The following is a 26,929-nucleotide window of genomic DNA, read 5'->3' on the forward strand; positions in this document are numbered from 1 at the left end:
TAAAGTTTGGAGAAAAGAAAGTGTTCTGCTCAGTACAAAATTTAAAGAACCGAAGATTGCCTATTTTCTTTCCATATTACATTCATTACTAAGTTGGCATAGTAAAAATAGGGCCCTAAATGAAAATTTTCGGATTAAATTGCAATATTCGGCCGTTGCATAGAGATCAATGATCTAGGGCAGATACAAAGACGTTCGTGCAGTGCATTGAGAGGCTTCTATGGGATCTAATGCAACTTAAATTGATGAAAGCTCCTCAATAACTCACCCGAAAGGGGAAAAAAGTATTTAATGCACTTTATATAAACAGGCTAAATATTTTAAAAACAAAAAATGCAATTATTTCTCCTATTGATGTGAATTTTATCCGTTTGAGGTATATGTTTTCGCTTGAACTCTACACGGGTTACTGAACCTTGCTGGCAATGGCAGAAATGGCCTCGAGTGTTCGCGTCACCTTTTTGTTCTTCTGCGAAATCACCAAATCAGAGATGACCGTGAGAACACAGGTGAATGACACCTTCGCCTGGACGTTCCTCATTGTTATTTTCCTCTTTTCCATTTGCGCAACATCACATTCTCAAGCCCCACGTGCAAGAGCAGCCAAAAACCAACGCGAGCTCCTACGTGGCGTCCGAGAGACTTTATTAACTCAGGAACGGTGCCAATGCCATCATCGTCCAAGGTAGCGAGCCGTTATCTCTTGACAGCATTGTGGTGCTTGCTTTCCATACCCGATGAGCGATAATCTATCAGGGCCGACCCGGGCGATCACACAATACCGTCGCGAGGACGACATGCAGCTCGCAGCCTCTAGGTATAAACACGCCACGCTCTGGCCTTGCCCCGAGAAGTGTCTGCTTCAGAAGGAAGCCTTCCCCTCCCGTAAACTCTTTGCCACTACCACTCTACACTCTATACGAAATACCCGTCCTTCGTCGGGGTTGTTCACCGCAGCTTCAACTATCTTCCGAGGAAAACCGTTTCGTCCTCATGTTGACTCGGGAAAGCACTTTCGCTCTCCACAGAGCACGCGCAAAAGAAAGATTTGGCCGAGTTTCAACAGATTTCCAATTGACACGGGCTGAAAGGGGGTTCTGCGCCGGTGAGACCTTTTGCTCAGGGAATCATTCTTGTCCAGCGTTATCGTCTTCTCCGTGGAACGACGCTGCCAATAGAAGGAGGAAAGAGAGAAAAAGCAGATTTGTTAATGACCGGGTTGAGGAAGGGAGAAGGCAGGTTGCGGACTACGGATCTGGTCGCAGCTGCTTCCTCGCTATCATTCAGCGCATTGCACCGCGCTATATAGTACACAGCGGAACTGAAGCGAGCGTGAGAGGGCAAGCACATGTGCGCGCAAAGGAAGTCCCCCTTCCCTCCCTTACTTCCTCCCATCCTCCTCCCTTTGTAGCGTACACGTCACAATGCGTCCTCACCCCGCACTCTTACCAACAGTCGTTGTGCTACCCGCCTCAGCGCCGTTTAAGCCGAGGTGCTCGTATCGCGTAAAGTGCGCGCGCACGAGTCCTATCGAAAGCAAGAAACAAATGAAAACGAAAAGGGGAACCCTCCCGCCACATATATATAGGTTCGTCAACCCATTCTGTCGCCGGCAATGTGTTCTAGCGGCACTTAATGGTGTCGCGGCGTTTCCGTAACAAGCTAGAGGCAGCGAGTTGCGCGTGGAATAGGTGTTCATTGCGGCGAAGGAGCATCCCATCGCCCTAGTTTTGGTAGCTTCGTGTTTATGTATTTCCGCGTTTTTGATTCATTTTACTGTTTCGTTCATCCAAGTTTTTACTTGTTTATTCTAGTTTCGCTCAGCGCAATTTTAAGGTTCTGCTTTGCTTCCGCAGCGTGTAGCTTTTAGATATGAGCGGTTTGACTTTTAGGCACGTGTTACCACTAGCGACGATAGTACTGGTCGTCGCCGTCCTCTCTGTTGGCCATGGCGTGCCACTATCGCCGAGAGGTGAGGAACCCAAGCTTTTGGAGAGCTACGACTACATCATCGGTATGCTTTACTTCATCTTTTAAGTGTTCTGGCCCTCCACCCTTGCTTTTTATTTGCTTTGTGGACGTTGTTGAAAAATTCGGTCTGTTCTGAAATCATATTTAGGTGTTTAACATAGACCTGATGCATTAGGCCTCACTAGCTAAAGTAATACGCACATGTGACCTTTTCAGCCTGCTCGTACATTCAGAAAACGCGCCATTTTTTTGAGCAAGATGGGACGAGCGCAAATCTAAACTGATATTTATTCTGAGAAGGTACTGACATATTTTTGCCAGCAGAGGCTCAGATGGTTATCAGAAGTAGATAAAAATGTGGGAGAGGGTACTTATCGCCTTTTTAACGAAAAGCGCTGTACTATTATGAAGTCTGACGCTTGAATGATACAAGAAAGGCATTTGCCAAGAACATTATCGGGAATGCTCTAAAAAGTTGTGTATCACCTGCCACGCATTCACGCTTCGACTTAATGATTTAGGCACGTACGCTTGTTTTCTTCACGTGGTTGGGCTGGCAAAATATTAATATATATAGCGAAACCAGTAGGAAGGAAGTAGTTTTCTATGTGCGCAAGACTACACATTCTGTAAAAAAGAAGGAAATAAGCACTGTATCCTGTTGGTTTTCTAGGTGTCTTGTAAGCAGGATCGCTTATTATAAGCATGTACTAGAATGTATTCCACCAAAATTAAGTTACTTGACTGTGGCATGCAGCACAAGAATCTGTATGTACAGCGTGGTTAGCGTATTCGTTCATTATGCTCAGTTTCATACATCAGGTGCAACGCAGCGACAGCTACCCAAGTAGTCCGCAAGAAATGAAAGCAATCGCATCACTACGCGCTCGCTTCGAAACCGAGTGGCTTCTGCGGAAACGGGCTCTATTCCGAGCATACACGTTTGCAATAACTTGCTTCGCGTGCCTCGACATCTTCGCAGTGCGGATCTTACAGAAAAAAATCCGCTCCGAAGAGGCAGTCGAGGTCGCTGCGTAGCGCAGCGCGGAGGGCACAGCTGTTACGGGGCAGCGAAAACGCGACACGAACGAAAACGACAAACAAAACATGCAAATTCACTGAATCCGCTCATTACTCCCTAAATAAGGTGCTTTTTATGGTGTTGACGGCAAATGTAAGATGTATTAAGCTTGCAGACAAAGCAACTATTACTTCCTCTTGTCAAGAGCAGGCACTATTTTTCATCGCGGATGCGGGGAGCGCGAACAAGAGCTGTAGCTTTGGCAGTGTTGCACTTGATGTATGAAACGGAGTATAGTTTCTTTTGAGATGTGCCAGAGTGCATGGGGTAGACAGGTCGCTGTGTCAGTGGTCTCGTAGTGGTCTCGTAATTCTCGTAGCGTATTTTATAAGAAGAAAACAACAGACTGTATCAATGACTCGTCAACCAATTTTTGCAATAGTAAAGTGCCTTTTCTCAAAGACACGATGACGGGACTCTCCCAATCATTATATTTTTCCTATCTTTTGATATAATTCTCAGCTTGTGCTGACCAAAGTACGTAATACGCCCATTCTTCGAAGAAACCTGTTCCAGGTTTGCGCCAGTCTTGTCCTCGCTGGTGGACATGTTTTATTTTTTTCACAACACCTCTTTTCATATTTTCTCGTGAATTAACTATGAATAAAGAATGTTAATAGGAATGAAAGGAGTTTGAAGTTATATCTTTATGCGATGTTTTCTACTCAAGCTGATAACTGATAACTCTTAATTGTATTTTGCCTATTCAACTCCTTTGGGCATGGTTACCTATTACGTTTTTTCTTCAAAATTGTGAGACCTGATTTTACAGTCATGCATATTTGGCCTAACTTGTTACGTAACTAGTTACTCATTGAGAGACACCCTTTCGCTTCTTCAAGCTTCAGACTCTTCACTACCGATTTTAAACAAGCCTTTGTCCTCCATTCACACACCTCACTTTGTATTATAGACCACTGTTTTGGGCCTTCGACTGAGTCAAGCAGTTACCGAAGTTTTAGCCACTGATTTCTTTTTACAGCTTTTAGGCTCCCAATTCCACATTCAGAAATAATGCTTTGTTGAAAGTTTGCTTGCCGTAATGCCCAGTTACACAGAACCCTTCTAAGCCTTCGAGTTGTAGTCTCCTAATAAATCTGGGGCCCACTTAAATACAACAGTTCTGCCGCCGCAGCTTGTGCGCACCTAATTGGCCTATTACAGACCATTCTTTCGAGCCTTCAGCTTGTGGGCGAGGGCTGTCGGAGGAGCCAGCGGCAACCGACCACATCCCGCATGGTGTGAAAAGAAGTAGATAAGATGTCGTTGGCTCACCGACGATGACACGCCAAGTTGCTGCGCCGTTGTTTGTTGTCGCGAAGAAAGAGGATGTGACGTCGGTTAGGTTAAACGGCTGGACGTAAAACAGGAAGCAAAAGGTCGCTGCTCTTGATGGGGCAAACAGTTTGCTGTTTCTCACTCGACAGAGGAAAATTCAGTTGTACATGTGAGATGTACGAGAAATGATACGTATAGTTCAAAGACAGTTTCGCATTAACCCTGTCAGTGCAAAATGCAAACGTTGAGCGTACTTGTCGAGGTATGAACAAAAATGAGTTCTCCTTGGATGTAGAGAAAAGGAACTTTTAAACTGCGCGCTTGGAGGCTCTTAAAACGAGATGTTTAGCAACCATGATCTTTATTATTAGTAAATTTCTATCGAAAGTGGCTATCATGGCATAAATTTCACTCCTAGGCTCTGGGCTAATAATACTCGAAAGGAGAGTGTTGAAAAAAAGAATAAATATAACTATCATTGCGTGGAAACTTTCATGGTGAGCTCACATCCGTCGCCTTACTAGCGTAACAACGATTTTACAGGAGGCATACATTGGCCCGAAAAACAGGATAATGTGTATGTAAATTACAAGCGTGATCGCATGGAAGTAATCTCCGTCGAGTGGGAGCCATGCGTTGTTTTGATAGTATGCAGAATGTACTTTAAAGTAAGGCTGCGATAATGACTTGTCATGGAGATTGCGTGATGAAACGTGTCGCGTGCACTAGGTCGATCGCTCAGAAGTCTTACTAGGGTTCGAAGAAAGAGCAGCTCTCTCTTTCTAGAAAAAGCTGTGTAGACGTAAATGCATGCGCTAGAAGGCTAGAGTATTGAGGCTGCACTATCTCGAGAAAAGCATGGGCGCCAAACAATTATTTTTCTTCTGCATCAAGGCTTTATATAGTGGAAAATCGGTTTTTTAATATGACATCTTACGCCAAATGCTATATCTCAAAACACAACATTTCGTTTGACACAGTATTGTAGATGGACTTCGGCACGCGAAACGATTCTTTTTCTGAGTTCGAACGTTACTTTATGGGAGGCACGAATAATCTGTAGTGCTGTATACAGCAAAAATGCGCGCTGAAGGGCGTAGCACTATTAAAGACTCCTTTTTAGTACTGTAAACTTATTTTCTTTCTGAAAAAGGTTGAAATATACACAGCAACACCGCTGATGCGATATTGAAACGTAGGAGTTCCTTGAGGTTCAAAAAGTGCTCAATGTTCTAAGACATTTCGAAAAACTTTTAAGCTGTTCATAAAGTGTGCTTTCAATGGATGTAATATGTTCGAAATAATGGGTTCTAGTTGCAGGTTTGATGTTTCTAGGTAGAACTGATCTGTGCCATTGGAATTTGAGAAATAATTGACATATTTTAGTGGTTTTCTCTTAGAGAGGTGTAAAAAATTACAACCTTAAAGGTGCGTGTTTGCTTCTATAGCTCCACCTTAGCACTCATTGAAATGAGTGCAAAGCATGGGTGCCATTAAGTCATTCCAACTGCAGTCGCAGCACCCGATGTTAGTTGGACGGCTTCTCTTCCCCTGTTCGCAGTGGAATTGCATTTCTGATGTTAACCACGTTCATCCCATTATAATATTTTGAAAACGAAACAAATAGCAAAAATTCTTCAATCCGACCGATTACCGCAAATTCCTATGCACGTGTCATAAATAACGTCAGAAAAAGGCAACGAGGTTGAATGCTGCACTGGAGGGTGTGGCAAAATCTACCGGGCTGATAATGTACCAAAATGGGCCGACACAGTGGTTATGTGGTTAGGGCTGTGCACTGCAGAACCCAAGGACGCGGGTTCTATTACGGCCTCGGTAAACGCGTGTCGGTGAAAGCGATACGTAATGCACCCATGTATACCCTGCGATACCACTGCCCACAAAAACCCGGCTGGCGATGGAAATTTACCGAGCCTTACAGTACGGTGTCCATCATAGCAGCAGTCGCTTTGGGGTGTTTAACTGCATGTGCTATAAACCATAATCGTACACTTGCCGCATATTTGCCCATGGCATCCACATTCTTCATTTACCTTATATATGCCATTTGTAGCCGAAGGCACTCAACAATTGAGCGACAATAACTGAATTAGTTTTGAAACTATGGTGCCCAAATTATGGCCGTAATTTCAACCCTCGCAGCTGCAATTTTTCTTTAATTTGAAAACATGAATACTTTACTTGACAATGACGGCACACTTCATGAACGAGTCAAGTTTTTCAAGAAGTATGACAGCATCCGGACACCCTCATGTACCTTTGCACAGAATGGAGCCGCTGTACCATGCGTTTGCCTTTAAGGGTTCACAGGTGTATTACTGACGATGGTGTGCATTTTATCCATATTCATGAATAAATAAATAATTAAATATAAAGGTTTTAAAGGTGTGCCTTTGTTAGTGTTGTATCATATAGGGTGAAACTTATTTCTAATGTTCAGCAATGGCCGCGAGTAGAGCATCAGCAGTAGCCAGGGGTGTTCCGCACGCGTACGAGATCAAAAGCCACAACGTGGAGTTGTGAAAAAAAAAAAAAGTTTTACCTTAATTCATCGAGGACAGTTAAGTTTCCGATGAATATGAGGATTTAAGATCTTGAATATTCCAGTAGAAGATCTGAAGCTGCTGTTTTGCCTGCGATAGTAGTTAGGTTTATTTAAACCTATATAGCTATTTACACTAAAATACAAATGGCCAAAGTAACATAAAGGGATATCTTGCCTGCTGCTTACATTTGATGCTTTGTTTAACTTGTATCAATTTCTCACACTTTCTATGTTGCTGAGTTAGTAACTTGCAAACATTGTCGAATTTGTACTTTCAGTTGTGAATCTTTAGGGTAAGGGTACGTGACTGTCGCAGATAATCCGACGTCGGCGTTTTTACGGTTGCAACACGATAATTAACAGGTAGCAAAGCAATAGTCTTGCAGACTCACGTAGTAGAATTCTGCTACACGCGCAGTTGCACGCACGTCATACCGTTCAGCTTCTCATTTAGCATGTATTTGCTGAACGAGGCTCGTTTGCAACAAGTATTAGAACCAACTAGGCATGTACAAGGTCCTTCAAAAGTTTCCATTCTGAGCTTTGCTGTGGGCCATTTACAACGCTCCCAAAACTCACTATCGCTTAAGGGAGTAGGGGAAAAATACCTTAAGTGCCTAAATTCAGACCCTGTTCCCTGGGAAGTTTTGGACAACCCTGTGCCTCCAATTGTCGCCATTCGTTATATAGGTGTCCACTGAGAAATGAGACTGATACTGTGCCTTCCTTTTGCCAAACAACATGGCAACTAAATACGTTGAACACTGCCGAACCCTGTGCTAATCTATTAATGTGAAAACACGAAAAGACGCTATTCGAGTATTTTCATAGGAGAAAGCTTAAGCTTCGTCTTAACTTTAAACCATGAATTGGCCACAGTCATGAAGTCAGAATGCCGAAATGTTAGTCTCATCTTTTAATATCTTTTCCCAGAATAAAAAAAAAAAAAACAGAATGTTCAACACATTGATCTCGACAATTTCAAATGCTGAGGACACTAGCCTTTTTTGAGGACACGGAAGTGCAATAACAATTATTCATCTCGAGATTCTCCTCAACAACAAACGGTCAAGTAAAAACAGAGACGAATACGGAAGAGAACAACGTGAAGAATATAAATGACCGAGAAACAGTCAAGAGGTGATCCCTCATATGGCCACTTGATGACGTAAACCTATTTTTTTTATCACGAGTATATTTAGGACCCTCCCGAGAGCGCACATCCCAGGACTTCATTTATGTAAAAGGCCCTTTTGGGCCTGCATTGCCTTTTTTTTTGTCATTAAAAGTTTTCACCACCACCAGCACCACCACCACAACCTCCAGCTTTGCTCGCATAGAACAAGTAAATATTTCACATTAAAATATAAAAACATGCTTTGGCAGTGCTACTATGGTCTTATTAAGCTATGAATAACCTGCGTCGCAAAACAAAACCAACAATTGTACGTACCACGCGCTGAAAAGCGGTCCTTCAGTGGCGAATATACGCTCTTCTCTGCAGGGTCAGACGCTGCTGCTCAGCCGTGGCAATTGCGCATAGATTACAACGGCAGCGCTTCAGTGTAGCGAAAGGTTTCTCATCTGGGAGTGATAAGAACGCTGTGCGCCCATTCGGTTCCGGTTGTGCCCTGCCCCACTTTAGTGTCCCAAAGCTATAACCTTAGTGTTTCCAAATGGAAGATTTCAGGATGTGGCGGCTGCATGCTGCAACGCACAATCATGGAAAGTTGATAGACGTTTGTTGCATGTAACAGATTGTCAAATGCGTAGCATTACGAGACTTCAGCCAAGAATAGACGTAAAATGTGTACATGTGCCGTTGCGTTATTTCATGTCGCACGCTGTGGACGTTTGTGTGGCCATGTCATGTGCCTGTTTCTAGCTGTACACAGCTGTGGACACGTGTACAGGTGCACAGAAAATGGAACAGAAGACTGCCTGACATTTGGTGCAGCCTACAGTGAAGTTATTTTAAGATCTGTGCACGAAAAGTTACCTAGCAGACATCGACTACTGGCGCGGTGTAGGGCTACGTTTTGTCCGTAGCTTATATGCTAGCATTTTCACCCTTAAAGTCTATTGGTGGAGGGATAAATGCCTGGATAGTGCTGTGCACAGAGTAAAACACTTGTTGAATGAAAGCAACATTGCGGAAAAGGCGGACAATTAGGAGTGCAAAATTAACCAGGAAATAGCGACATCGCTGTTATATATAAGTCCCGTCTTGGCAGGAAGTAAACAGGGAAACGTGATATCACAATGCGATTGCGCAGAAATGTATGATGACGTCTCTATTCCTAATACGTAAAACATCTCTTCGCTCTTCTCAGTAAGAGGCAATGTATATAAGATGTATCTTTAGATGGCTGCAGTACTCGAAGAAAAACTTGTGTGGGAGGTATTAACCTGCACAAAGAAGATCATGCTGGGAAATTAGCAATCACAAGCCTTGAGTATAGTTCTGGCATGAAGTTTTCTACCCTGCCTGAACGCTTTAATACTCCTCTTGCGACTACAGAATTAGGAAAATAGAAACATGTGTCCTCGTCTGTAGAGGTCTGTCTGAAGTTGTCTGTTCATTGTGATTATTTTTTTAACTTTCTGGAACTGGGCAGGAGTCCACGCTGTGTTTCATTTGTGAACTTGTGGCTGGTGAACTTCGTGTGGGAGCCTGATCTTTTATGATGCTGGTTTTCTTTTTAGTCGTCACCATTTATGTCGCTATCTCGACATGATTTACTGCCAATGTAAAGTAAAAGAAGACGCCTGCGATTTCGCCAGCATGTAAAGGTTCTGGAATAAAGTGAGGCAGATCGACAAAGCGCCGGATGGAACATTATTAGATTACTTTGTACAAAATCACCAACGTGGTGGTACAGTGGTTAGGGCACTCGACGTACGTAAGCAAGGATGCGGGATCGAATCCTGGCAGAGGCAGCCGCTTTCTTAAGGAGGTGAAAAGAAAGGCGCCCGCGTGCTGTGCGATGCCTTTGCACGTTAAAGAACCTCTGATTCCGGAGCCGTCCACTACGGCGTCTCATAGTTTGGGCCTCCTTAAGACGCTAAACCCGACAAACGAAACAAAAGAAAACTTTATACGAAATTAGTAACTATGTTTTGTGGAACAACCTTACAGTAAGAGAAACGTCAAGCGCTGCGGGTGCCTGCGAATTAACATTTTCTGTAGCACTGGTTTTTGCAGCACTGCAGCTGCTAATTCCGCCATCGGTTAGAAAGAACATGATTTTGAGCTACCCTCATGGACATCAAACGTCATCCGAGACGCCCTTTGCTCACGTCATTACAAAGAAATCAATTGTCACTATCACCAACAAATAATGAAATCATTACGCTAAATCAAAATCATTTCGGTTGCCAACCTGCAGAGCGAGCCTTCAAAATTTCCCGTAAAATGCACGAATTTTTATGCACTTAAAATTTTAGGAATTTCGCCCAAAGTTTAACGGAAACGTTTTTTTTTGCCAGAACATTTGGGGTCCTAACAGAAAGCCATACCATCGTTAATGGTAACTTCCGCATCAAAAGAGGGCAATATGAACCATCTATAGAATCATTATCAGTAGCTGTAACGTTGTTGTTTTTATCATGTATCCGGGGAGGGGAGGGGGAGGGAGCCTGTTGAGATGCAAAACTCGAAAACTGCTTTCGAGACTCGTCTCAGTATTAATTCACACTATATCTTTGTTTCAGATTGTGCCTATCTTTTAGGCCTTGCCTTCTTTTCGTGCGCGAGCAGCTGCCGCGTCCGAGGCAATGCGATTCGTGTATTTTAAGGAGCAGCTACCCAATGCGATGGTGTGTTCGAAGCAGCGGCTGCACATTTAAGTGCGTTTGACATTGCGCGTGCCATCATTTTTGTTGTTTGTGCTGTCGAAGGACGCAAAAATTTCCGCTTTTGCACCACGTGTATCTGGGATGTAAACATATAATTCGCATAAGGTAGCATGACCTCAATTCGCACAGGGCTTCGCAAATACGACAGGAATATTTTACGGGGCATTCCTGAGCAGTAAGAGTCTTACTTCAAAGTCAGGAGCTCCTCTGGAATACTAATGCATATCACACAGCAGCTTCAGCTTCATTGTCGTACTAGTTCGACACAGCGCTCAAAACATCCTTGTCGTCTTCCGACATCTCGGTTACATAGCGGAACACTAACCCCATGCTTGCCCCCCGCGTGCTTGCCTCCCGCGGGGCAAGCACGGTCCCGGTGCTTGCTAAACCGAGGAGCAAAAGCAAAATAGATTCCATAACAGAAGCCCACATCTATACAGACTCCTTAGCCACCTTAAAACAACTGAAGAAAGTGACAAAGACACTATATGTAATCCAGGAAATCAATGCACTCAATAAAAAAACAAAGATACACATCCAGATACATTGGACACAAGACGATGCTGAGAACGCTGAGCAGAGAAAAGTTGAGCACCTCACACACGAAGTTCAAAACACTAATGGCCTTCTCATCAGGCTCCCTTTGATGCCCGCTCCGCTGTTCCGATCTAAGCATCATCTTTAAGGAAAAGTACATGTGCCCTCATTCCCCCGTGTACTTTTTCTCTCTCTCATAACTTAACAAGATTGGAGGAGGTTTCCCTTAGAAGGGTAAGATCTGGGGCGGCCCTTACACTGTCGGTAACATGCCCATGGGGATCTCAAGAAGAGATCAGACCCACCATATGCCCGAAGTATTCCACACCATCTGCAGAAGTGGATGTTCGCCACCTGCTGTAGACTTGCGCAGCGACAAGGGCATCAAGGACACAGATTCTGTGGGAAGTTAGACTAACCGCAAGAAAGGAAGAGGACTTCTCCAAATGGCTCACTGACAATGATAAGAGAAGGAACCTTCTCCGGTTCCTTACGGAAAATAATTTACATGAGGTTTTGTAATATGCCTTATGGCAAGCTTGCGTAACAAAAAAAAAAAAGCAGTAGGGTTTAGGACGAGCAACATGGACAGTTTGTGTAGATAGTGCAGTGGAACCTGGCGTGAAAGACAGGAGCGTCGTCATGTAGGTCACGTCACCAAGTTGCTACAAGATGCGGTAGGGATCTACGTAACGGAGCATGAGCTTCTCGCACAAGCCCACAGGGCAGGCCGGAGAAAAATGAGGACAGGGGAGCCAGGGGAATAGCGTAAATCTCGGTGGTGATGATTGTAACGATGCTTTTGGGCCATCCGGGAAGCCCTGACGCGATCCAGGGCAATGTTTCGGGCGGCGTCGGCGTGTGCTATGGCATCGAAAGCATAACTGCTGACATAGTCTTCAGCAGGCACCAAACTGTCGAAAGGGAGAAGAGGGTCGTGGGCAAAAGGGAGATAAAAATGTGAGTAGCTGGTTGTACTTTGACGGGATAAATTACATGCAAATGGGACGAAAGGTAAATTGACGTCCCAGTCACGATGGTGGTCAGAACGTACATTGACAGGATGTCCGTAAGCATTCGGTTAAGGCGCTCAGTAAGGCCATTCGTTTGAAGATGATAGGCTGTCGTGAAAGTCAGATGGGTGGAGCATGACCGCAGGAAGTGGTCAACAACCTTAAAATGAAGCAGGGGCCTCGATCCGCAAGCAATTGACGGAGAGCTCCATGATGCAGGGTGACGTCGTGAAGAAGGAAATTAGTGACGTCGGGGGCACGGCTCGTGAGAATAGCTCGCGTGATAGCGTACCTTGTGGTGTAATCAGTGGCGACCGCAATTCATCCGTTCCTAGCCGTTGATATCGAGGAAGGCCCAAGGAGGTCTATACCGACGCAGGAAAATGGGCCACGAGAAACTTCGATTGGTTAAACATGACTACTAGGCTGATGCTGCCGCTTCTTGCGACTCTGGTACAGGTCAGAAGCTGCAACATAAGAGCCAACAGAGCGATAAAGGCCAGGCTAGAAAAGCAGCCATCCTACGTTATCATATGTACGTGGTAATCCCAGGTGCCCTGCTGTAGGGGCGTCATGAAGTTTGGCTAAAACATTAAAGCGAAGATGAGTAGGGACGACAAGCAAAAGGTCCGCACAATCCAGGCGCATGTTGCGTCGGAACAATGTATCGTCCCACAGCACGAACGTGCTGACGGAAGGATCGGTGTCGCCGGTGCACAGTTGGTCGATAATTCAAGACTGTTCGGCGCCGATGTGCAGAAAGTCCGTAATAGACAGAACGTAGTCGTCAGCAGTACAGTAACGTAATTCAGGAGGTTCGACGGGATGGCGAGTCAGACACTCAGCTTCCTGATGCAACCGATCTGACTTGTAAACAATATCAAATGTGTATTCTTGTAAGCGCAAAAGTGCGCCCAGTAGGGTCCTAATGAGGTGGAGACAAGCTACACAAGGCATGGCGGTCTGTCATTGCGCAGAAGGGCCTCCCAAGCAAACAAAGGCGAAATTTAGTCAGCGCCTAAACAAGTGACAGCCATTCCAGTTCGGTAATTGAATAGTTGCGCTCGGAGAAGATAGCAGGCGGCTGGCGTAAGCAATTACACGGGAGATGCCATGCTGGTACTGGGCAAGAATAGCGCCAATGCCATGGCCACTTGCGTCGGCTCAAGTTCCATTGGTGCCGAAGGGTAGAAATGGGTCAGAGCCAGTGTAGCGCTGAGGACCGAAATCAGGACTTGAAAGGCGCGAGATTCATCAGGGCCCTAAGGAAAACGCAGTTCGTCTAGAGGAGAGCGGTGAGCCAACGGGCAACGTCTAGAAGTTGTGAATGAACCATGGGGAAATAAGAACACAAGCCGAGGAAACTGCGCACACTAGTTCTGGAACGTGCAGTTAGGAAATCACGGATGGCACGGACTCTTCCAGGGTCAGGCTTGACTCCTGTGGCGTCAACCAAGTGGCCAAGGACCTTAAATGGATGTTGGTCGAAGCTGCATTATTTTTAAATTCAATTAGAGACCGGCATTGCGGAAGACGGAAATGATCATAGAAAGGCGAGCGTGGTGGGTTTAGAATGTCGGGGAGAATACTACGTCATCGAGGTAGCACAAGCACGTGGTCCATTTGAAGCCACGCAGGCGAATGTCTATCATGCTCTCGAAGTTCGTAGGAGCGTTGCAGAGACCAAAATGTATAACTTTACTGCAGGCTGCGGACAACCAGGACCCCATGGTACGGTTGTGTAAACATGAGCAAGCTTGTCGCAGAAATGAATGATTTAGACGCTATAATAAAAATGCCCGGCCCCCTTTCAGGCCGCGACAGTACAGATGGTATAGAGAATTTGTCTTCAATTAGGTAGGTATGTGCAAAATCACGACTGAGCTCTTGCAAGCCAAATAAGCAGCAGGTACCGGAAAATGGCAATGTATGACAATGTAGTTGCGGTTGTAAAATGGCTGAGGTTCAGCCTGCCCGAGCCTAGTTTACAGAGCAGAAGCTTGATGAAGCATGGTCAGACATGGTTTGCGGTCGTTTAACTATTTTATGGCTGCCTGCGAGCGTCAAAGAAACGCACCCGAGACGCTGCTTCTAGCGCGCAGCTACCCCAGGGTTGTCTGAGAACTGCAATGATACAACAGCCATGTCTTGACCACAGGTGTTTTAAGGGGGAGGGGCCAGGAGGAGATCCCTGATGGTCAGCGGTGGCGGTGGAGGGAAAGAGTAGGTAAGGAGACTGGCAGGCTGTGTGGCATTCGGTTAGGCAATGTATATTAGTCGATATATGTACAGGTATAAATGAAGTTTGTCAGGTGTGTGAAGAAGCAACAGCAGCAGTCGTGCGAAGTAGAAGAATAAGCGAAGCAGTAGATGAAGCGGAAGCCGCCGGTTCCACGCGTTGCACCCGAGGTCAAATTATACCCGATGACCTGGGCAAAGCATGGCATAGTGGAGCTTCCGCTACAAAAGCTAATGCTTTTTACGCATGCGCAGTCGGCGGTGGCTCGGCGGGCAGCGTCCTGGCCAACCGGCTGTCCGCGAACCCGAACCGAACCGTGCTTCTGCTGGAGGCTGGTGGGCCAGAGACGGGTCTGCAGCAGATTCCCTTCTTCGCGCCCTTCCTAGCCAACGAAGAAAACACGTGGGGCTACAGCACCGTGCCACAAAAGGACGCTTGCCTCAGCCTTCCAGAACAAGTGAGTTTAGTTGCACATTCTATGAAGACACTACGAGTTCGCACGTAACGTTTCGGGTGTAATGAATTCGCGAATAAATATGTCTGCCTACGAGGAAAGACAGGTCTGTTGCATAGAGAGCATCCAGTTCCAGCAGAATTTAAAAATGTTTTTCTGCATATATAACTCATTCTCGTTCGCTTGTAACATAGCACGGTAATTCATATTCGAGGCTTTGGTTCAGCTGTCTGCACTTTCACAATTCCGAATGTTCTCAATTCCTTTTCCATTGTCACTGAAGCTGCCGTCTTCTGCTCCGAAGTAGTTTCCTGCAATGTTTTTTTGTTTCGTCATGGTCCCGGTATAAGCAGATATACTGCGTTCTGTGAGACTACATGATGCACTTAACTCCAGTTAGTTCTCTAGAATATTCTTTAATCTCCTTTACAGTTTTTGTTGCGGTTCACAAGTAATCACAGATCAAAGTCGTTAAGTTGCTAGCCCATGCCTTAGTGAAAAAGCAGTAGATGGGAACATGTGCATGAAAACGCAAAAGCAAATGTAGCAATGAGACAAAGGGAGCAAAGTATTCGCATTAACGTGATTAAATATGAAATTATCATGAGAGCTAGACAAGATAACTATTAAGGATCGCAAACATAGATTCATGTAAGTATTATATTATAGTGCTTAAATGATGACTGATTTGATTAGAAAGTGCAAATGATAAGCGAAAAAGATGGAAACTAGAGACTAGAGCCTGCTGACTATTTTACAAGGAAACACATATTGTGTATTACCGCAGCGCAAACAGATCAGGGTACGGATCAAGGGGAGAGAATCCTAATATGGGATATTAGGAAAAACATCTACATCGCTTGAAGCCGTAATCGGCTTGTTCTGGCAGAATTTGTCCATGACGCCTGATATGCTTCCTAAATTTCCCTACCCCACCGGGGTGGCGCAGTGGTTTGGGCGCTTGAATACTGTTCCCGAGGACGCGGGTTCGAATCCCGGCCTCGGCATCCGCTTTTCGACGGAGGCGAAAAGCAAGACGCCCGTGTGCTGGGCGATGTCAGTGCACATTAAAGAACCCCATGTGTCCGAAATTTCTGGAGTCCTTCACTACGGCGTCTCTCATAGCCTGTGTTGCTTTGGGGCGTTAAACCCCACAAACCAACCAACCATAAATTTCCCTGTGTCTTGATAACGATGGTCGAATAATGGTAGTGTTTTCGCATAATGGCTAGCAGTGACATGCTCTGCAGTCAACAACCTATCCCTTGCACTCAGCTATCAGCGCAAGCGCACTTAATATTGCGAGTGCTCATAGTTACGTTTCAACGCGACAGCGTACAAGACTATCCAGCGCCGGCATTGTGATTGAACGGTCAATTACATGGCTCTGCAGGTGGTGTAGTTGGCAGGTGAAATTGCCGGGCACTGATTGGTTGACGGATTGTGTGATATCACGAGGCTACAAGACAGGGCCAAGTTGGCAAGAACTTCCAGCTCGGATTCTTTTTGGAGATGAGGGGTGAGCTGCAAATCGAACTCGTAGCCCTTAGGTCCTGACTCGCCTCCCTATACCTTGCCCATTCCTGCAGGTTGGTGCACTTGGTTAGAGCGGGTATTCAATATCTAAGTCAAACGCTGTTACACGTTTTAGCAGCTTACGACACTATGGTACTGAGCACGTGTTAGATAAAGGAGAGAAATTAAGGAATCAGTCGCTACGCGAGTACAAAAGGGCATTTACGCGAACGATTATCAGCAAGGAGAGCCGCAGATGGCAGCCAATAATGCTCGCTGTCGCGTTATACCTTTAAACACGGAGCTTAAGTGTTCCGCGAATTTTCTCGTCTATAAGTGTTACGTATACAATACGCGTTCCACCGATTTCGGTTTATATTTTGTGAAGATGACACTAATAGAAGATAGTGCACAATGGGCTTTTTTGGGTGACGTATATCGGAACTTTGTAGCATAGCCTCTAACAGGGAATGTCATACTTCCCATTCGTTCCTTACTTCACCATAGCGCGCCGGCATGACGCAAGGCAAAATCATCGGTGGCTCCAGCGTCCTCAACTCGATGAGCTTTGTGCGTGGTAACCGCAAAGACTACGACACATGGGAGTCCCAGTATGGCGCCAAGGGCTGGAGCTACGCGAACGTGCTGCCCTTCTTCAAGGGCATTGAAACCTACTACGTCGGGGACCCTGGGCGTGAGTATAATGTATTTATTTTACTTCGAAGACAATACATTGAGTTGTACAGGTTGCATATTCGCGCGAGTTTTGGTACGCCAGGGAACATTAGAGTCAAGCTGGAGAGAGAGAAACAGAACGGAAAGGAAGGGAGGTTAACTAGGTGACGCCCAGTAGGCTACCTTACACGTCGGGAAATGAGCAGAAAGAATGGCAGTAGGTGATGCTAGCTCGGACAAAGCCTGGATTTCTGCGCCCTCCATGGTGGCGGGAATAAAAAAAAGGGAAAGAAAAATGATATATTAGTTTAGTCTACTTCGCTGCGTCTATAAAACAAGTCCTCGTCTATATTCGCTTTGTGTGAAGAGAAGAAACCGCACATTTGTACTAGAGACGGGCGCCCAAGGCTGAACATTGAATTACTTAAAGAGCATTTTGGTCGCGTCCATAGCTTACGATTATTCCGGCCTTAGTACTATAGTATCAGTCTCCACTAGAGAAGTCTTCATTGGTGGCCAGGGTTAGGAGAATTCAATAGGAACAGTTACGCCTAACATATAAATAAAGCTAAAGAAAAACAGTTTACTGCTTGGAAAGGTGCACTGGACGTGAAGGAATCTCCTGTCAAAAATTACCGACGATTACGTTACTTCCTAATGCGAAATTTGAGCGCAGGAAATGAGCTGTTTCACCTTTTCGTTAGATTGAGGCAAAGAAATCGAGTAACAGATGTATGCGCTATCACAGAATTTTTTTTTTATTTTTCACACGTATTCCTTTAACAAAGACTCCACTAACAGTTCTTGACAGTCATGAAGGAAGCTTTGTGGTCGGAGAAATAGACTGATATATGTTCGACTTGGTACACCAATGCTTGATTCTCAAAGACGAGATCTATACAAGTGCCTCGCGAGGTTGTCACAGCCGTGGGACGCGTTACGAGCGAGAGGAACGGGATACGAAGAGGCGTCCGTGTGCTGTGCGATGTGAGGGCACGTTAAAGATCCCCAGGTGGTCGAAATTACTCCGTAGCCCTCCACTACGACTCCTCTTTCTCTCTTTCCACTTTCTCTCCCGCCTTCCTCCCTTCCCTTACGGCTTGGTTGCGGTGTCCACAGAAAACAAGTCAGACAGTTACCGCGCCTTTCCCTTCCTATAAAAAATAAATCAGCTTCTCTACGCGGTCATGCCCCGCCGGGGTAGTACAGTGGTAAGACGCCCGACTACTGGTCCGGAATACCCGGGTTCGAACCCGACCTCGGCGGCTGCGTTTCGATGGAGGCGAAACGAAGAAGCGTCCGCGTGCTGTGCGATGTCAGCGCACGTTAAAGATCCCCAAGTGGTCGAAATTACTCCGTAGGCCTCCACTACGGCTCCTCTTTCTCTCTTTACACTTTAACTGCCACCTTCCTTCCTTCCCTTACGGCGCGGTTCAGGTGTCCACAAACTCGTGTGACAGATACTGCGCCTTTCCCTTCCTGTGAACCAATTATTATTATTATCTACGCGGTCACGTTGTCTTGACTCGCTAGCGGCGGCAGCGGCATCAGACAGTCGCTGCTAGCGCTTCCTCCGGCGACCCCTCCCCCCCCCCCCCCCCAAACCTTCCTTTCCTTGTGTTCTCCGGCTGCTCCGCGCTTCCTGCGAGGCTTCGGTTGCCAAGCGCCGGCTCGAACATGGGGGATGAAAGTGGGGAGGCGCTGGTTACGAGGCCGACGCCGACGCGAAACCCAGGAACGAGCGCCAAAGAGCTGCGCTCTAAAAAGCCAGAAGCAAATGCCACAGAACATTTTCCCGAAACCAGCGATGTCTACTGGCCTACTTATGTCCACGGGCAAATCGTATCTCGTCCACTTTTCTTCGAGTGCTTCCTCTTGACTTTACACTGCCACTACAGATAGTACGCACTCTGCCGCACATTCTCTCTCCATTTTTACCAATGTGTGTGTTGTTAGAATGACAGTGGCAGAAACCTATTACATATATGTAAGGCCTCACAGCAGCGTTACGAGAGAGAAAGGGATGACTTTGAGTCGGGGAACATGATTTGCCTAATGGTATGCAGTGGAAATAAAGAGAAGAGTAGATTTTTCTTCGTAGCGAGCAGTTGTCATAAATGGCTACCGATAAGAGTGTGCTGCAAGGTAAGGGGAAGTGACCTTGAATGGGAAAGTGCTACAGCATTGATCTAATGTTTACAATCCACGAGGTCTGTTTTCGAGTGGTATAGCCGAGCATTATGCTGCTGACGATGGCAGCAGTATCATCTGAACCTCTTAATCGTCAGAAGGTCCCCACTTCGCAAGCCTAAAATGCATCACTGCACGGCTACAAAATAAGCCCCGCGAATTCTCAGTAGAGCTGACGTTAAAAATTTTGAGAGGCACTTAAGACCCCTTAAAAGTGATAAGGCGAAAGCCTTTGGGACTAGTTCTACTGTAGTGCTTAGCTGAAAGAACTGTTTAAAAAAACGCTGATAATTTTTTACCCGTCTTGACGTTGTCAGATAGGAAAAGGATTAGGCACCTGAAAGTATCAAGCAGCAAGGTCACACATAACCCTCCAAAATATCGTCACCCATGCAACGCCCCCGGCAAGGCCCCTCTTAAGTGCGTGGGGGAGAGGTTTGAATGCGGGGTTAAGACCTTACCGGAAAAGAGCCACGGCGCGTCATGAAGGCGGTCACGGTCGTGGTGCTGCTGCCCTTCCTCGGACTAGCGCAGTTCGCGGCAATTACATCGGCAAGGCAAGGCGCCCTTGGAGATGACACAAGACAGGAGAGCGGCTCGAGGTCACTAGCTCCACTTGGTGCCGATGGCATGCGCTCGTTACGTCGCTTTGTCTTCGGAGCGGTGCGAGAGGTTGTGCATTTGTCGGCAGATGACGTGCAGTGGTGATCGATGCGCGGCTGTGGCCGGCCGCGCTTACTTCTCCCCTGTCGTCGTCGCACGTCCACTAGCTATCCAGACCCTTTCTATTATAGCCTCCGCCGAGGAACAGTGGCGCACCCTACTTTGCCATTCTTTTTGCCGTTTTATTTTTTTGCCTTTGTAATTCTCCTTGCTAGACAAGCAGAATTACGATCTGTTTCTCCCGAGCCTGGCGTGGAGTACGGGTTTGCTTGCTCCGTTGGGATCGGAGGGATTCCCGGGGAAGACAGAGTTTTTTAAGTGCCACTATGGCAGACACTTTCTGCACACAGAATCTGATCCCGCCATTCCTGAGCCAAGAAAGGCTTTTTAGCCTAGCGATAATTGATGATCTGGCTAGATAGTGCGAAGGACCGCACCTGACGCAAACGTGGGATACTACTGGACGACAACGAGAGTAGTCCCTGTCCTGCACATAGCGTAATCAAGTTGTTTCCGCTGTTGCTGATTATGATGTCACTACGAAGCAAATTAAGGAAAAAAATGCTTCTGCTGCGCAGGGTACCACGGTACGGCGGGTGAGATTCCCATCAACTACGCCAACAGCCACACACCCCTCAGTGACGCTTTCCTGAAGGCATGCCAGGAGTCTGGGTACCTTTACGTCGAATATAACGGACAACGGCAGTCTGGTGAGTAGACATTAATGTCGAAAGAACTGAAGGACATAAGTGAGCGAATGTAATATCATTCCAGTTACGTGACTGAGTTGAAACCGCCATCAAAACGTTGAAGTGATGTCATAGTCAACAAGAACTAAAAGTAGGTGCCGTACACCAGATATGTGTTCAAATGGCGCTCATATTCGAGTACGCTCCAGGAAACATGCTGCACGCATGTCTTATCCCTCAAGCGTTTCTAAACAATGTGGCCCCTCGTAGACGCTTACGCGGTACCATATCAGACGTCTCGTGAGGTTCACCACTAAATTACAGGAGTAATGTACTCACGGATTGAAATAAGACACTCGGAGCGCGTGGCCGTCGCTGCATGCAAGGCAGTGTGGTAAACAACAGGCCGGCTTATTGGCGACCGGAAGGAGCAGTTCTGCTTTTTAGATGTTCTCCCCCTCGCGCTATACCACAATGCAGCACCTTGGTTCCATGAGCATCCACGGGCCACGTGCTCCGAGTGTCCTATTTCAAACCGTGAGTAATGTGCATGTCTAGTATGCCAGTTTAGTTTTGCTTGTTGTTTTGCTTTCTTCGCAGGGTACTCGAGAATAGAAGCCAACGTAGCCAATGGCACGCGGCGGAGTGCCAACAGGTGCTTTTTGCTGCCGGTACAAGACAAACGGACAAACTTGCACATCAGCCTGCGCAGTTTAGCAACAAAGGTAAGCACCTACGTGTGTCTTGTCTATGACAGTAGAGTGTTACTCAGAGCACTACACGCACAATTCGCAGGGCACTTGGGGAACGATGCGGGTTCCCAATATTAAGGCGAAAGCCTTTAATAGCTCATGCTGTTGTGGACAAAATGTGTCCCGCTTTCGCGGCGTTCTGATTGGTCGAGGCGGGATGATGGCATAAAGGTCTCGACCAATATGCGCGAATGCGTTCCTTATATTGCCATATGTCAATCAATGATCAATTACTAATTAATGAATTAACAACAAATTTATAACTTGTTAGGTAATTATTTAACTATTATGGAATTATTGAATAATGTAGTAAGTAATGAATTAATTAATGATTAATTACTAATTAGTGCTGTTTGCGTAGCAGAATGCGGCACTCAGGCTTTCGCCTTTCACTACTTTTAGTCGCTAAAGTCCCTCGTAGTTTTTTTCTTATATTAATCTGCACGCAAGGAATAACTGGAATTTTGGAAGGAAAACCGGTCATAAACAAAGACCATCACTGGTATCACGTTGAAGTTGTATACCCAGGTGTAAATTGACGTCTACGTAATTGTAGTTTTGAACAGCCTCTAGAAGTATGTCTTCTGTTGCCCTGACTAAATAGCTTCAGCGACGTGCAGCACTGTGAATGCGAAGATAGTTATTTGGAACGAAAGAAGGAGCGTGCCAAACGATCTTGTGCTTTCAGAGTAAGCTGACCGGTCTGCTCATAACTATATTTGTAAGCTGTTTTCTTCGAACATAACGCGATGGTCGGTGTTTGCAAAGCTAAAGGTGGTGACAGTGACATGAATTCTTGAAGAGGTTCATTAATTTAGCCTGAGCTCGAAAAAACGCTCTGTTAATTTTGCTGGCCTTTTCATTTTCGAGAGGCCACTTTGTCTGCCGTGAATACGTAGTGTTTACCAAGCTATCCCAAGAGCAGCTACACCATTCATCTGACGCAAGTACACAGTGTGCAAGAGGGAAAAAAATTGGCAGGAATAGCCCTGCAACCACTTCGCTGTCACATGCAAATACTACAGCGCCAGACTGGTTCTTTTAATGTGGCAAGTTTTCTCACAAGAGAAAAAGCTTAGGGTAAAATATTAGAAGGCTCCGTACTTCAGTGAGGATGGAGTGGCTTCAAAGGAATCACGAAGAAGCCCAAGTTGCTGTTCTTAAGAGCGGTGCGCCCTCCTTCGGCAAATATTTAAGTACATGTAAATAAGGAGCGCTTAGAAACACGCATATTTAAATAAATATGTGCATGCATCAAACAACAATGGTATAATTAATCTTCCTGGCAACAACAATGATACCTGTATAACAACAGGGATATTTTTTCTCTTGACGTTTTTTTTTTCAAGTTTGCTACTTAATGATTTCTGATGAAGATTGAAGGTGTTGATCCAGCTTTAAGAGCATATCCGTAAATAGTAGAGTGCACACGCTTCTAGCTCCGTGTTTTCGGGTTATAATGCGAAAAGCCATTTTCCTTTCAAGCAATCTTTAGTGGTGACTCGGGGGACACGAACAGCACCTTTGAGATCAGATTGCTTCAAGACAAGTTTCGCTTCTTTCTTTCATGACCTCATAGATAACCTTCGACGGAAAACGGGCATCAGGTGTGAATTTTGTCAGGAATAACCAGCTCAGCTACGCGGCTGCAAAGCGTGAAGTGATTCTGTCTGCCGGAGCCATCAACTCGCCCAAGTTGCTACTGCTTTCTGGAGTAGGGCCCAAAGAAGACCTCGAACGTCTGAAGGTATGTAGCTTTGTATTTTAAAAGCTTTATAGCAAAAATTACCCCATTTCTGTGCCGTTGTGACAGTTTGAAAGGAAATATAAAAATAATTTCATAAAATCACCGAGGGCTGCTTTGGGAGCCTTTGGTGAGCAGTTCTGAAAATGCGATCTAGGTGTGGCGTCATGTACTACAAGTTTTTTTTTTTCTTGTCGTTGAAATGCATATTACCGGTGATTGCTGGTGTCAGCTAGACATTGCTCATAAAGCGTACACAATATCAAAAGAGCATGCTTGGCGGTGCCGGAGGTTAAGATAAAAAAATTAAATTTGAGCTTTGCGGGTACGTGGTTCGAGTAGCTAGTGCCCACTAGAGGAAATTAAATACTTGAAAGAAGAGTTTGAGGCTGTAATGCAATGTACCGCTCAAATGAGAGTAGGAGTTAATGAATCGAACACCGGAAAAATACTTTGCGGTGGAGAAATGTCGCTTGCTGATAATATACAGGGTCAACTTTTCTGACACTGAAAATGTAGGCGCAAAACTCGCCGATGGCTTTAGTTCACATATACGGCTTCTAACGGGACGTGAGCTGAGGGTTGAGATCATTTTGGCGCAGATTCCAACAATGAATTTGAAGTAGCAGTGCCAAACTCCGCCAATAGCAAGCAAGACTGTTTTTCACTTTATGTCACTTGCTATGATTTCTTTTACGAACAATATTTGTCGAATTATGACATCAGATGGTTATGCAATGAAGGAAGATGAAATGATTAAATTAATGGACTAAATTATTTGTTCTGACTTGCTAAAAAAACTTCATTACTTAGCTTCCATTGTAGTACCTGTAAACCCATTGTTCTGCTTGACAGATTCCCGTCGTGGCTGACCTTCCCGTGGGGCGGGGCCTTCAGGACCACGTGGTGTTCACCGGCCTCGTTGTCACCACTCCTCGGGACGAGGTGGGACTCCTCAAATTCGCGACCCTCCTGCAGTACACTTACAACAGGACAGGTACGCAAGCACAAGCCACTTGCTTCTCCAGGTGTCTCCTCTCTATATTAGTGTCGGGAGCCCTCGCCATAGGGCATTTCGCACTGTGATGTTAGATGGGTGCTTTTTTTGCTATGCTATGTGCGTTACAAGGGTAGCACATGGTAGAACGAGAGGAAGGAGATGGTGTATACGGTATGAAGCAGCACTGAACAAGGGTAAAGGGGGTACGCCTCAGTTCGCAGGTCGAGCCAACGTTTCGACAGATGGACTTGTCTTCGTCTGGGCTTGAAGGGTAGCACATGTAATTTTGAGCAGCCTTTTTCTGTCTGGCATGGATTTGTATTTTGAGCATTGCACTACTTGTGAGTGCATTGCTCAAAGAATTTCGGTCTTAGTTTAAAGTAAAAATACCTTAACCATGCGGCTGTTAGGGCCAGAGACCAAATTCTGTTTTGTAATGTTGGCTCTAGTTCTAACACCTAATATTTCAAGGAGTAGGCAAGACCTGTGTTTAATGAGCGAATGATTATCGCTTTTTTATAAATACGGATGTTATTGAATGAGCGCGTGAGAAATATATCTTGTGAATAGTGTTGATGTTGCATATGAGCAAGTTTTCAGCCATTTTTGCGCCATTCGTCTGACATCACACATCATACGTCTTTGATCATAGCTATGTGAAAGATTTCAGGTCGGTAATCGACGACTCGCTGTACTATCACGTAGCATCATGTATACGTGCCTATGACTGGCAATAAACCTTTCTTCCGTCGGAATTCGTAATGGTGCACGAGCACCTTATTTTCTGCCTGCCATGTCGTGTTTTGTCTTATCGGTGTACAATATATGGCTACTTGTTATGAATAATCAATATGAAAATGTATGCCAGTCTGGTTGTTTTTTGTTGGTGTGCTTGTGTGTGCATTTCTACAAAGATGTGCTTCTTTCGCAGGCGTTCTGGCGATCCCGGGCGGTACTGAAGTGATTCTCTTCACAAGCAGCCAGAGCGGAGCGGATGCGGACGATTTCCCGGACATCCAGGCCGTGCTTACAGACTTATTTCCAGGTTACACGCCACCGAAGCCACCGCAAGTTTCTGAGGAAGTAAGTTTTGGACCATCAAGCAAATTGCCCACTGAATCACTGCTATGGTAGCAAAGGTACTTTATTAGATGTCAACACCATTATCACAATCATTGACTGCAGAGAGAGAGAGAGAGAGAGAGAAAACTTTATTTCAAAAAGAAAAAGAAAAGAGAAAGGAAAAAAGAAAAAAAAGGGGGGGGGGGAGGGAAGTGAGTGGAGTCTTCATTTCAAGACCCCAGTGGCCTGGGCTGCCGCTCTTGCCTGAGTTACCAGCCTAAGCTGGGTCTCTAGATCAGAGCAAAGCAGAGTAACCTCCCACTGCGCATCCGAATGGTGCATGTTTATGTGTGCAGGTTTGGGGCCTGTGCACCCCCATGTGAAGTGGTGGGCGGTGGGCTGGTCGTTGCACCAAGGGCATATGTCTGTGTAGTGTTCTGGGAACATTATGTTCTATTGATGTAGGTTGGGGTAAGTGTTGGTTTGGAGCTGTCTCCATTCCCGCATTTCTTGTACATTTAGACCCTTGTGTGAAGGGGGATAAATCCTACGTTGTTCCCGTAGGTACTTAAGTCGCGCGCCGTAAGTCGCTGGGATAGGAATGCTGGCTGTGAGATCGGGTTGATGGCCGTTGGTTTGTGTGACCTCGAGCTAGCCTATCCGCGACCTCATTACCTTCCAATCCAGAGTGCCCCGGAACCCAAGTGATCTAATGTTTGAGCTGTGAGGTTGTAGCCAATGGGTTAGTTGTGAAGCGAGCTAATTTTTTAGGTATTCTGCCTGCAAGAAGGAGCCGACACGCCACTTGTGAGTCGGTGATTACGTGCAGCTCTCGATTGGTCGCGTCTCCGTAGGTAATGGCCAGCACGATCGCCGCCACTTCCGCTTCTGTGATAGTACATTGCGGGATGGACATGCTGGAGACTTCTGTGTATGAAGAGCCCACCACCACGGCTGCTGCTGCGTTCGATGTATGCTCGTATAGAGCGGCATCCACATAGACAGTTTTCGGACTACGTTCCACTGCACGTTTAAGATAATTCCCTTGGGCGTGTCTTCTGCCTTCGTTGTGGACTGGAGACATGTTCTTTGGGGGCGGGGACACATATACTCTTGCCCGGTACGGAACAGGAATGTTAGTCGTTGACTGTATAGCTTGTACGTCCGAAGGATAGCCAACGCGCTCGAGAATGAGCCGGCCAGTCTCAGTTGACAGAAGGCGTTCCCTTTGGGACAGAAGGACAGCCTCTTGAATTTCTTCAAATGTGTTGTGCAGTCCAAGAGCTTCCAATTTGACGTTGGAGGTGTATGGTGGGAGGCCTAACGCGTTCCTGTAAGCTGCACGTATCATTGCGTTTACTTTGTTGAGATCTCTTCGGAGCAGGGTGAGGTAATGTAGTCCATAGGAGAGGCGACTGATGACCAGCGCCTGCACCAGACGGATCGTGTCTTCTTCCCGCATGCCTTTCCTGTTTCTGGCCACCCGGCGGATCATTTTAGAGATCTGCTGTGTTGTATTCTTGAGGAGGTGGAGCACGTGGTCTACTTTTCTATCGCTTTAGAGCCAGAGACCCAGGATTCGTATGAGTGGCACTTCCCGGATTGGGACCCCATGCAGGAGGATGCTAAGATTGCCTGGTGA

General features: G+C 45.9%; 1 protein-coding gene across 2 annotated transcripts in view; it reads left to right on the forward strand.

The window, feature by feature from the left end:
• Positions 1-1,444: 1,444 nt before the first annotated feature.
• Positions 1,445-26,929, forward strand: part of LOC146189970 (glucose dehydrogenase [FAD, quinone]-like) — a 39,300-nt gene continuing 13,815 nt past the window's right edge. Inside the window, exons 1-9 of one of the 2 annotated variants that reach the window (XM_084604696.1) lie at positions 1,445-1,588; positions 1,893-2,014; positions 14,798-15,000; positions 17,020-17,206; positions 20,619-20,750; positions 21,330-21,454; positions 23,061-23,228; positions 24,081-24,222; positions 25,157-25,308. In XM_084604696.1, coding sequence (XP_084460822.1) covers positions 1,548-1,588; positions 1,893-2,014; positions 14,798-15,000; positions 17,020-17,206; positions 20,619-20,750; positions 21,330-21,454; positions 23,061-23,228; positions 24,081-24,222; positions 25,157-25,308 — 1,272 coding nt within the window. In that variant the 5' untranslated portion in view covers positions 1,445-1,547. The other variant, XM_084604697.1, reaches the window with a different exon arrangement.

This window comes from Amblyomma maculatum, chromosome 5 (assembly GCF_055883805.1).
Source record: "Amblyomma maculatum isolate TAMU_Amacu chromosome 5, ASM5588380v1, whole genome shotgun sequence".
NCBI classification, from domain to species: Eukaryota; Metazoa; Arthropoda; class Arachnida; order Ixodida; family Ixodidae; genus Amblyomma; species Amblyomma maculatum.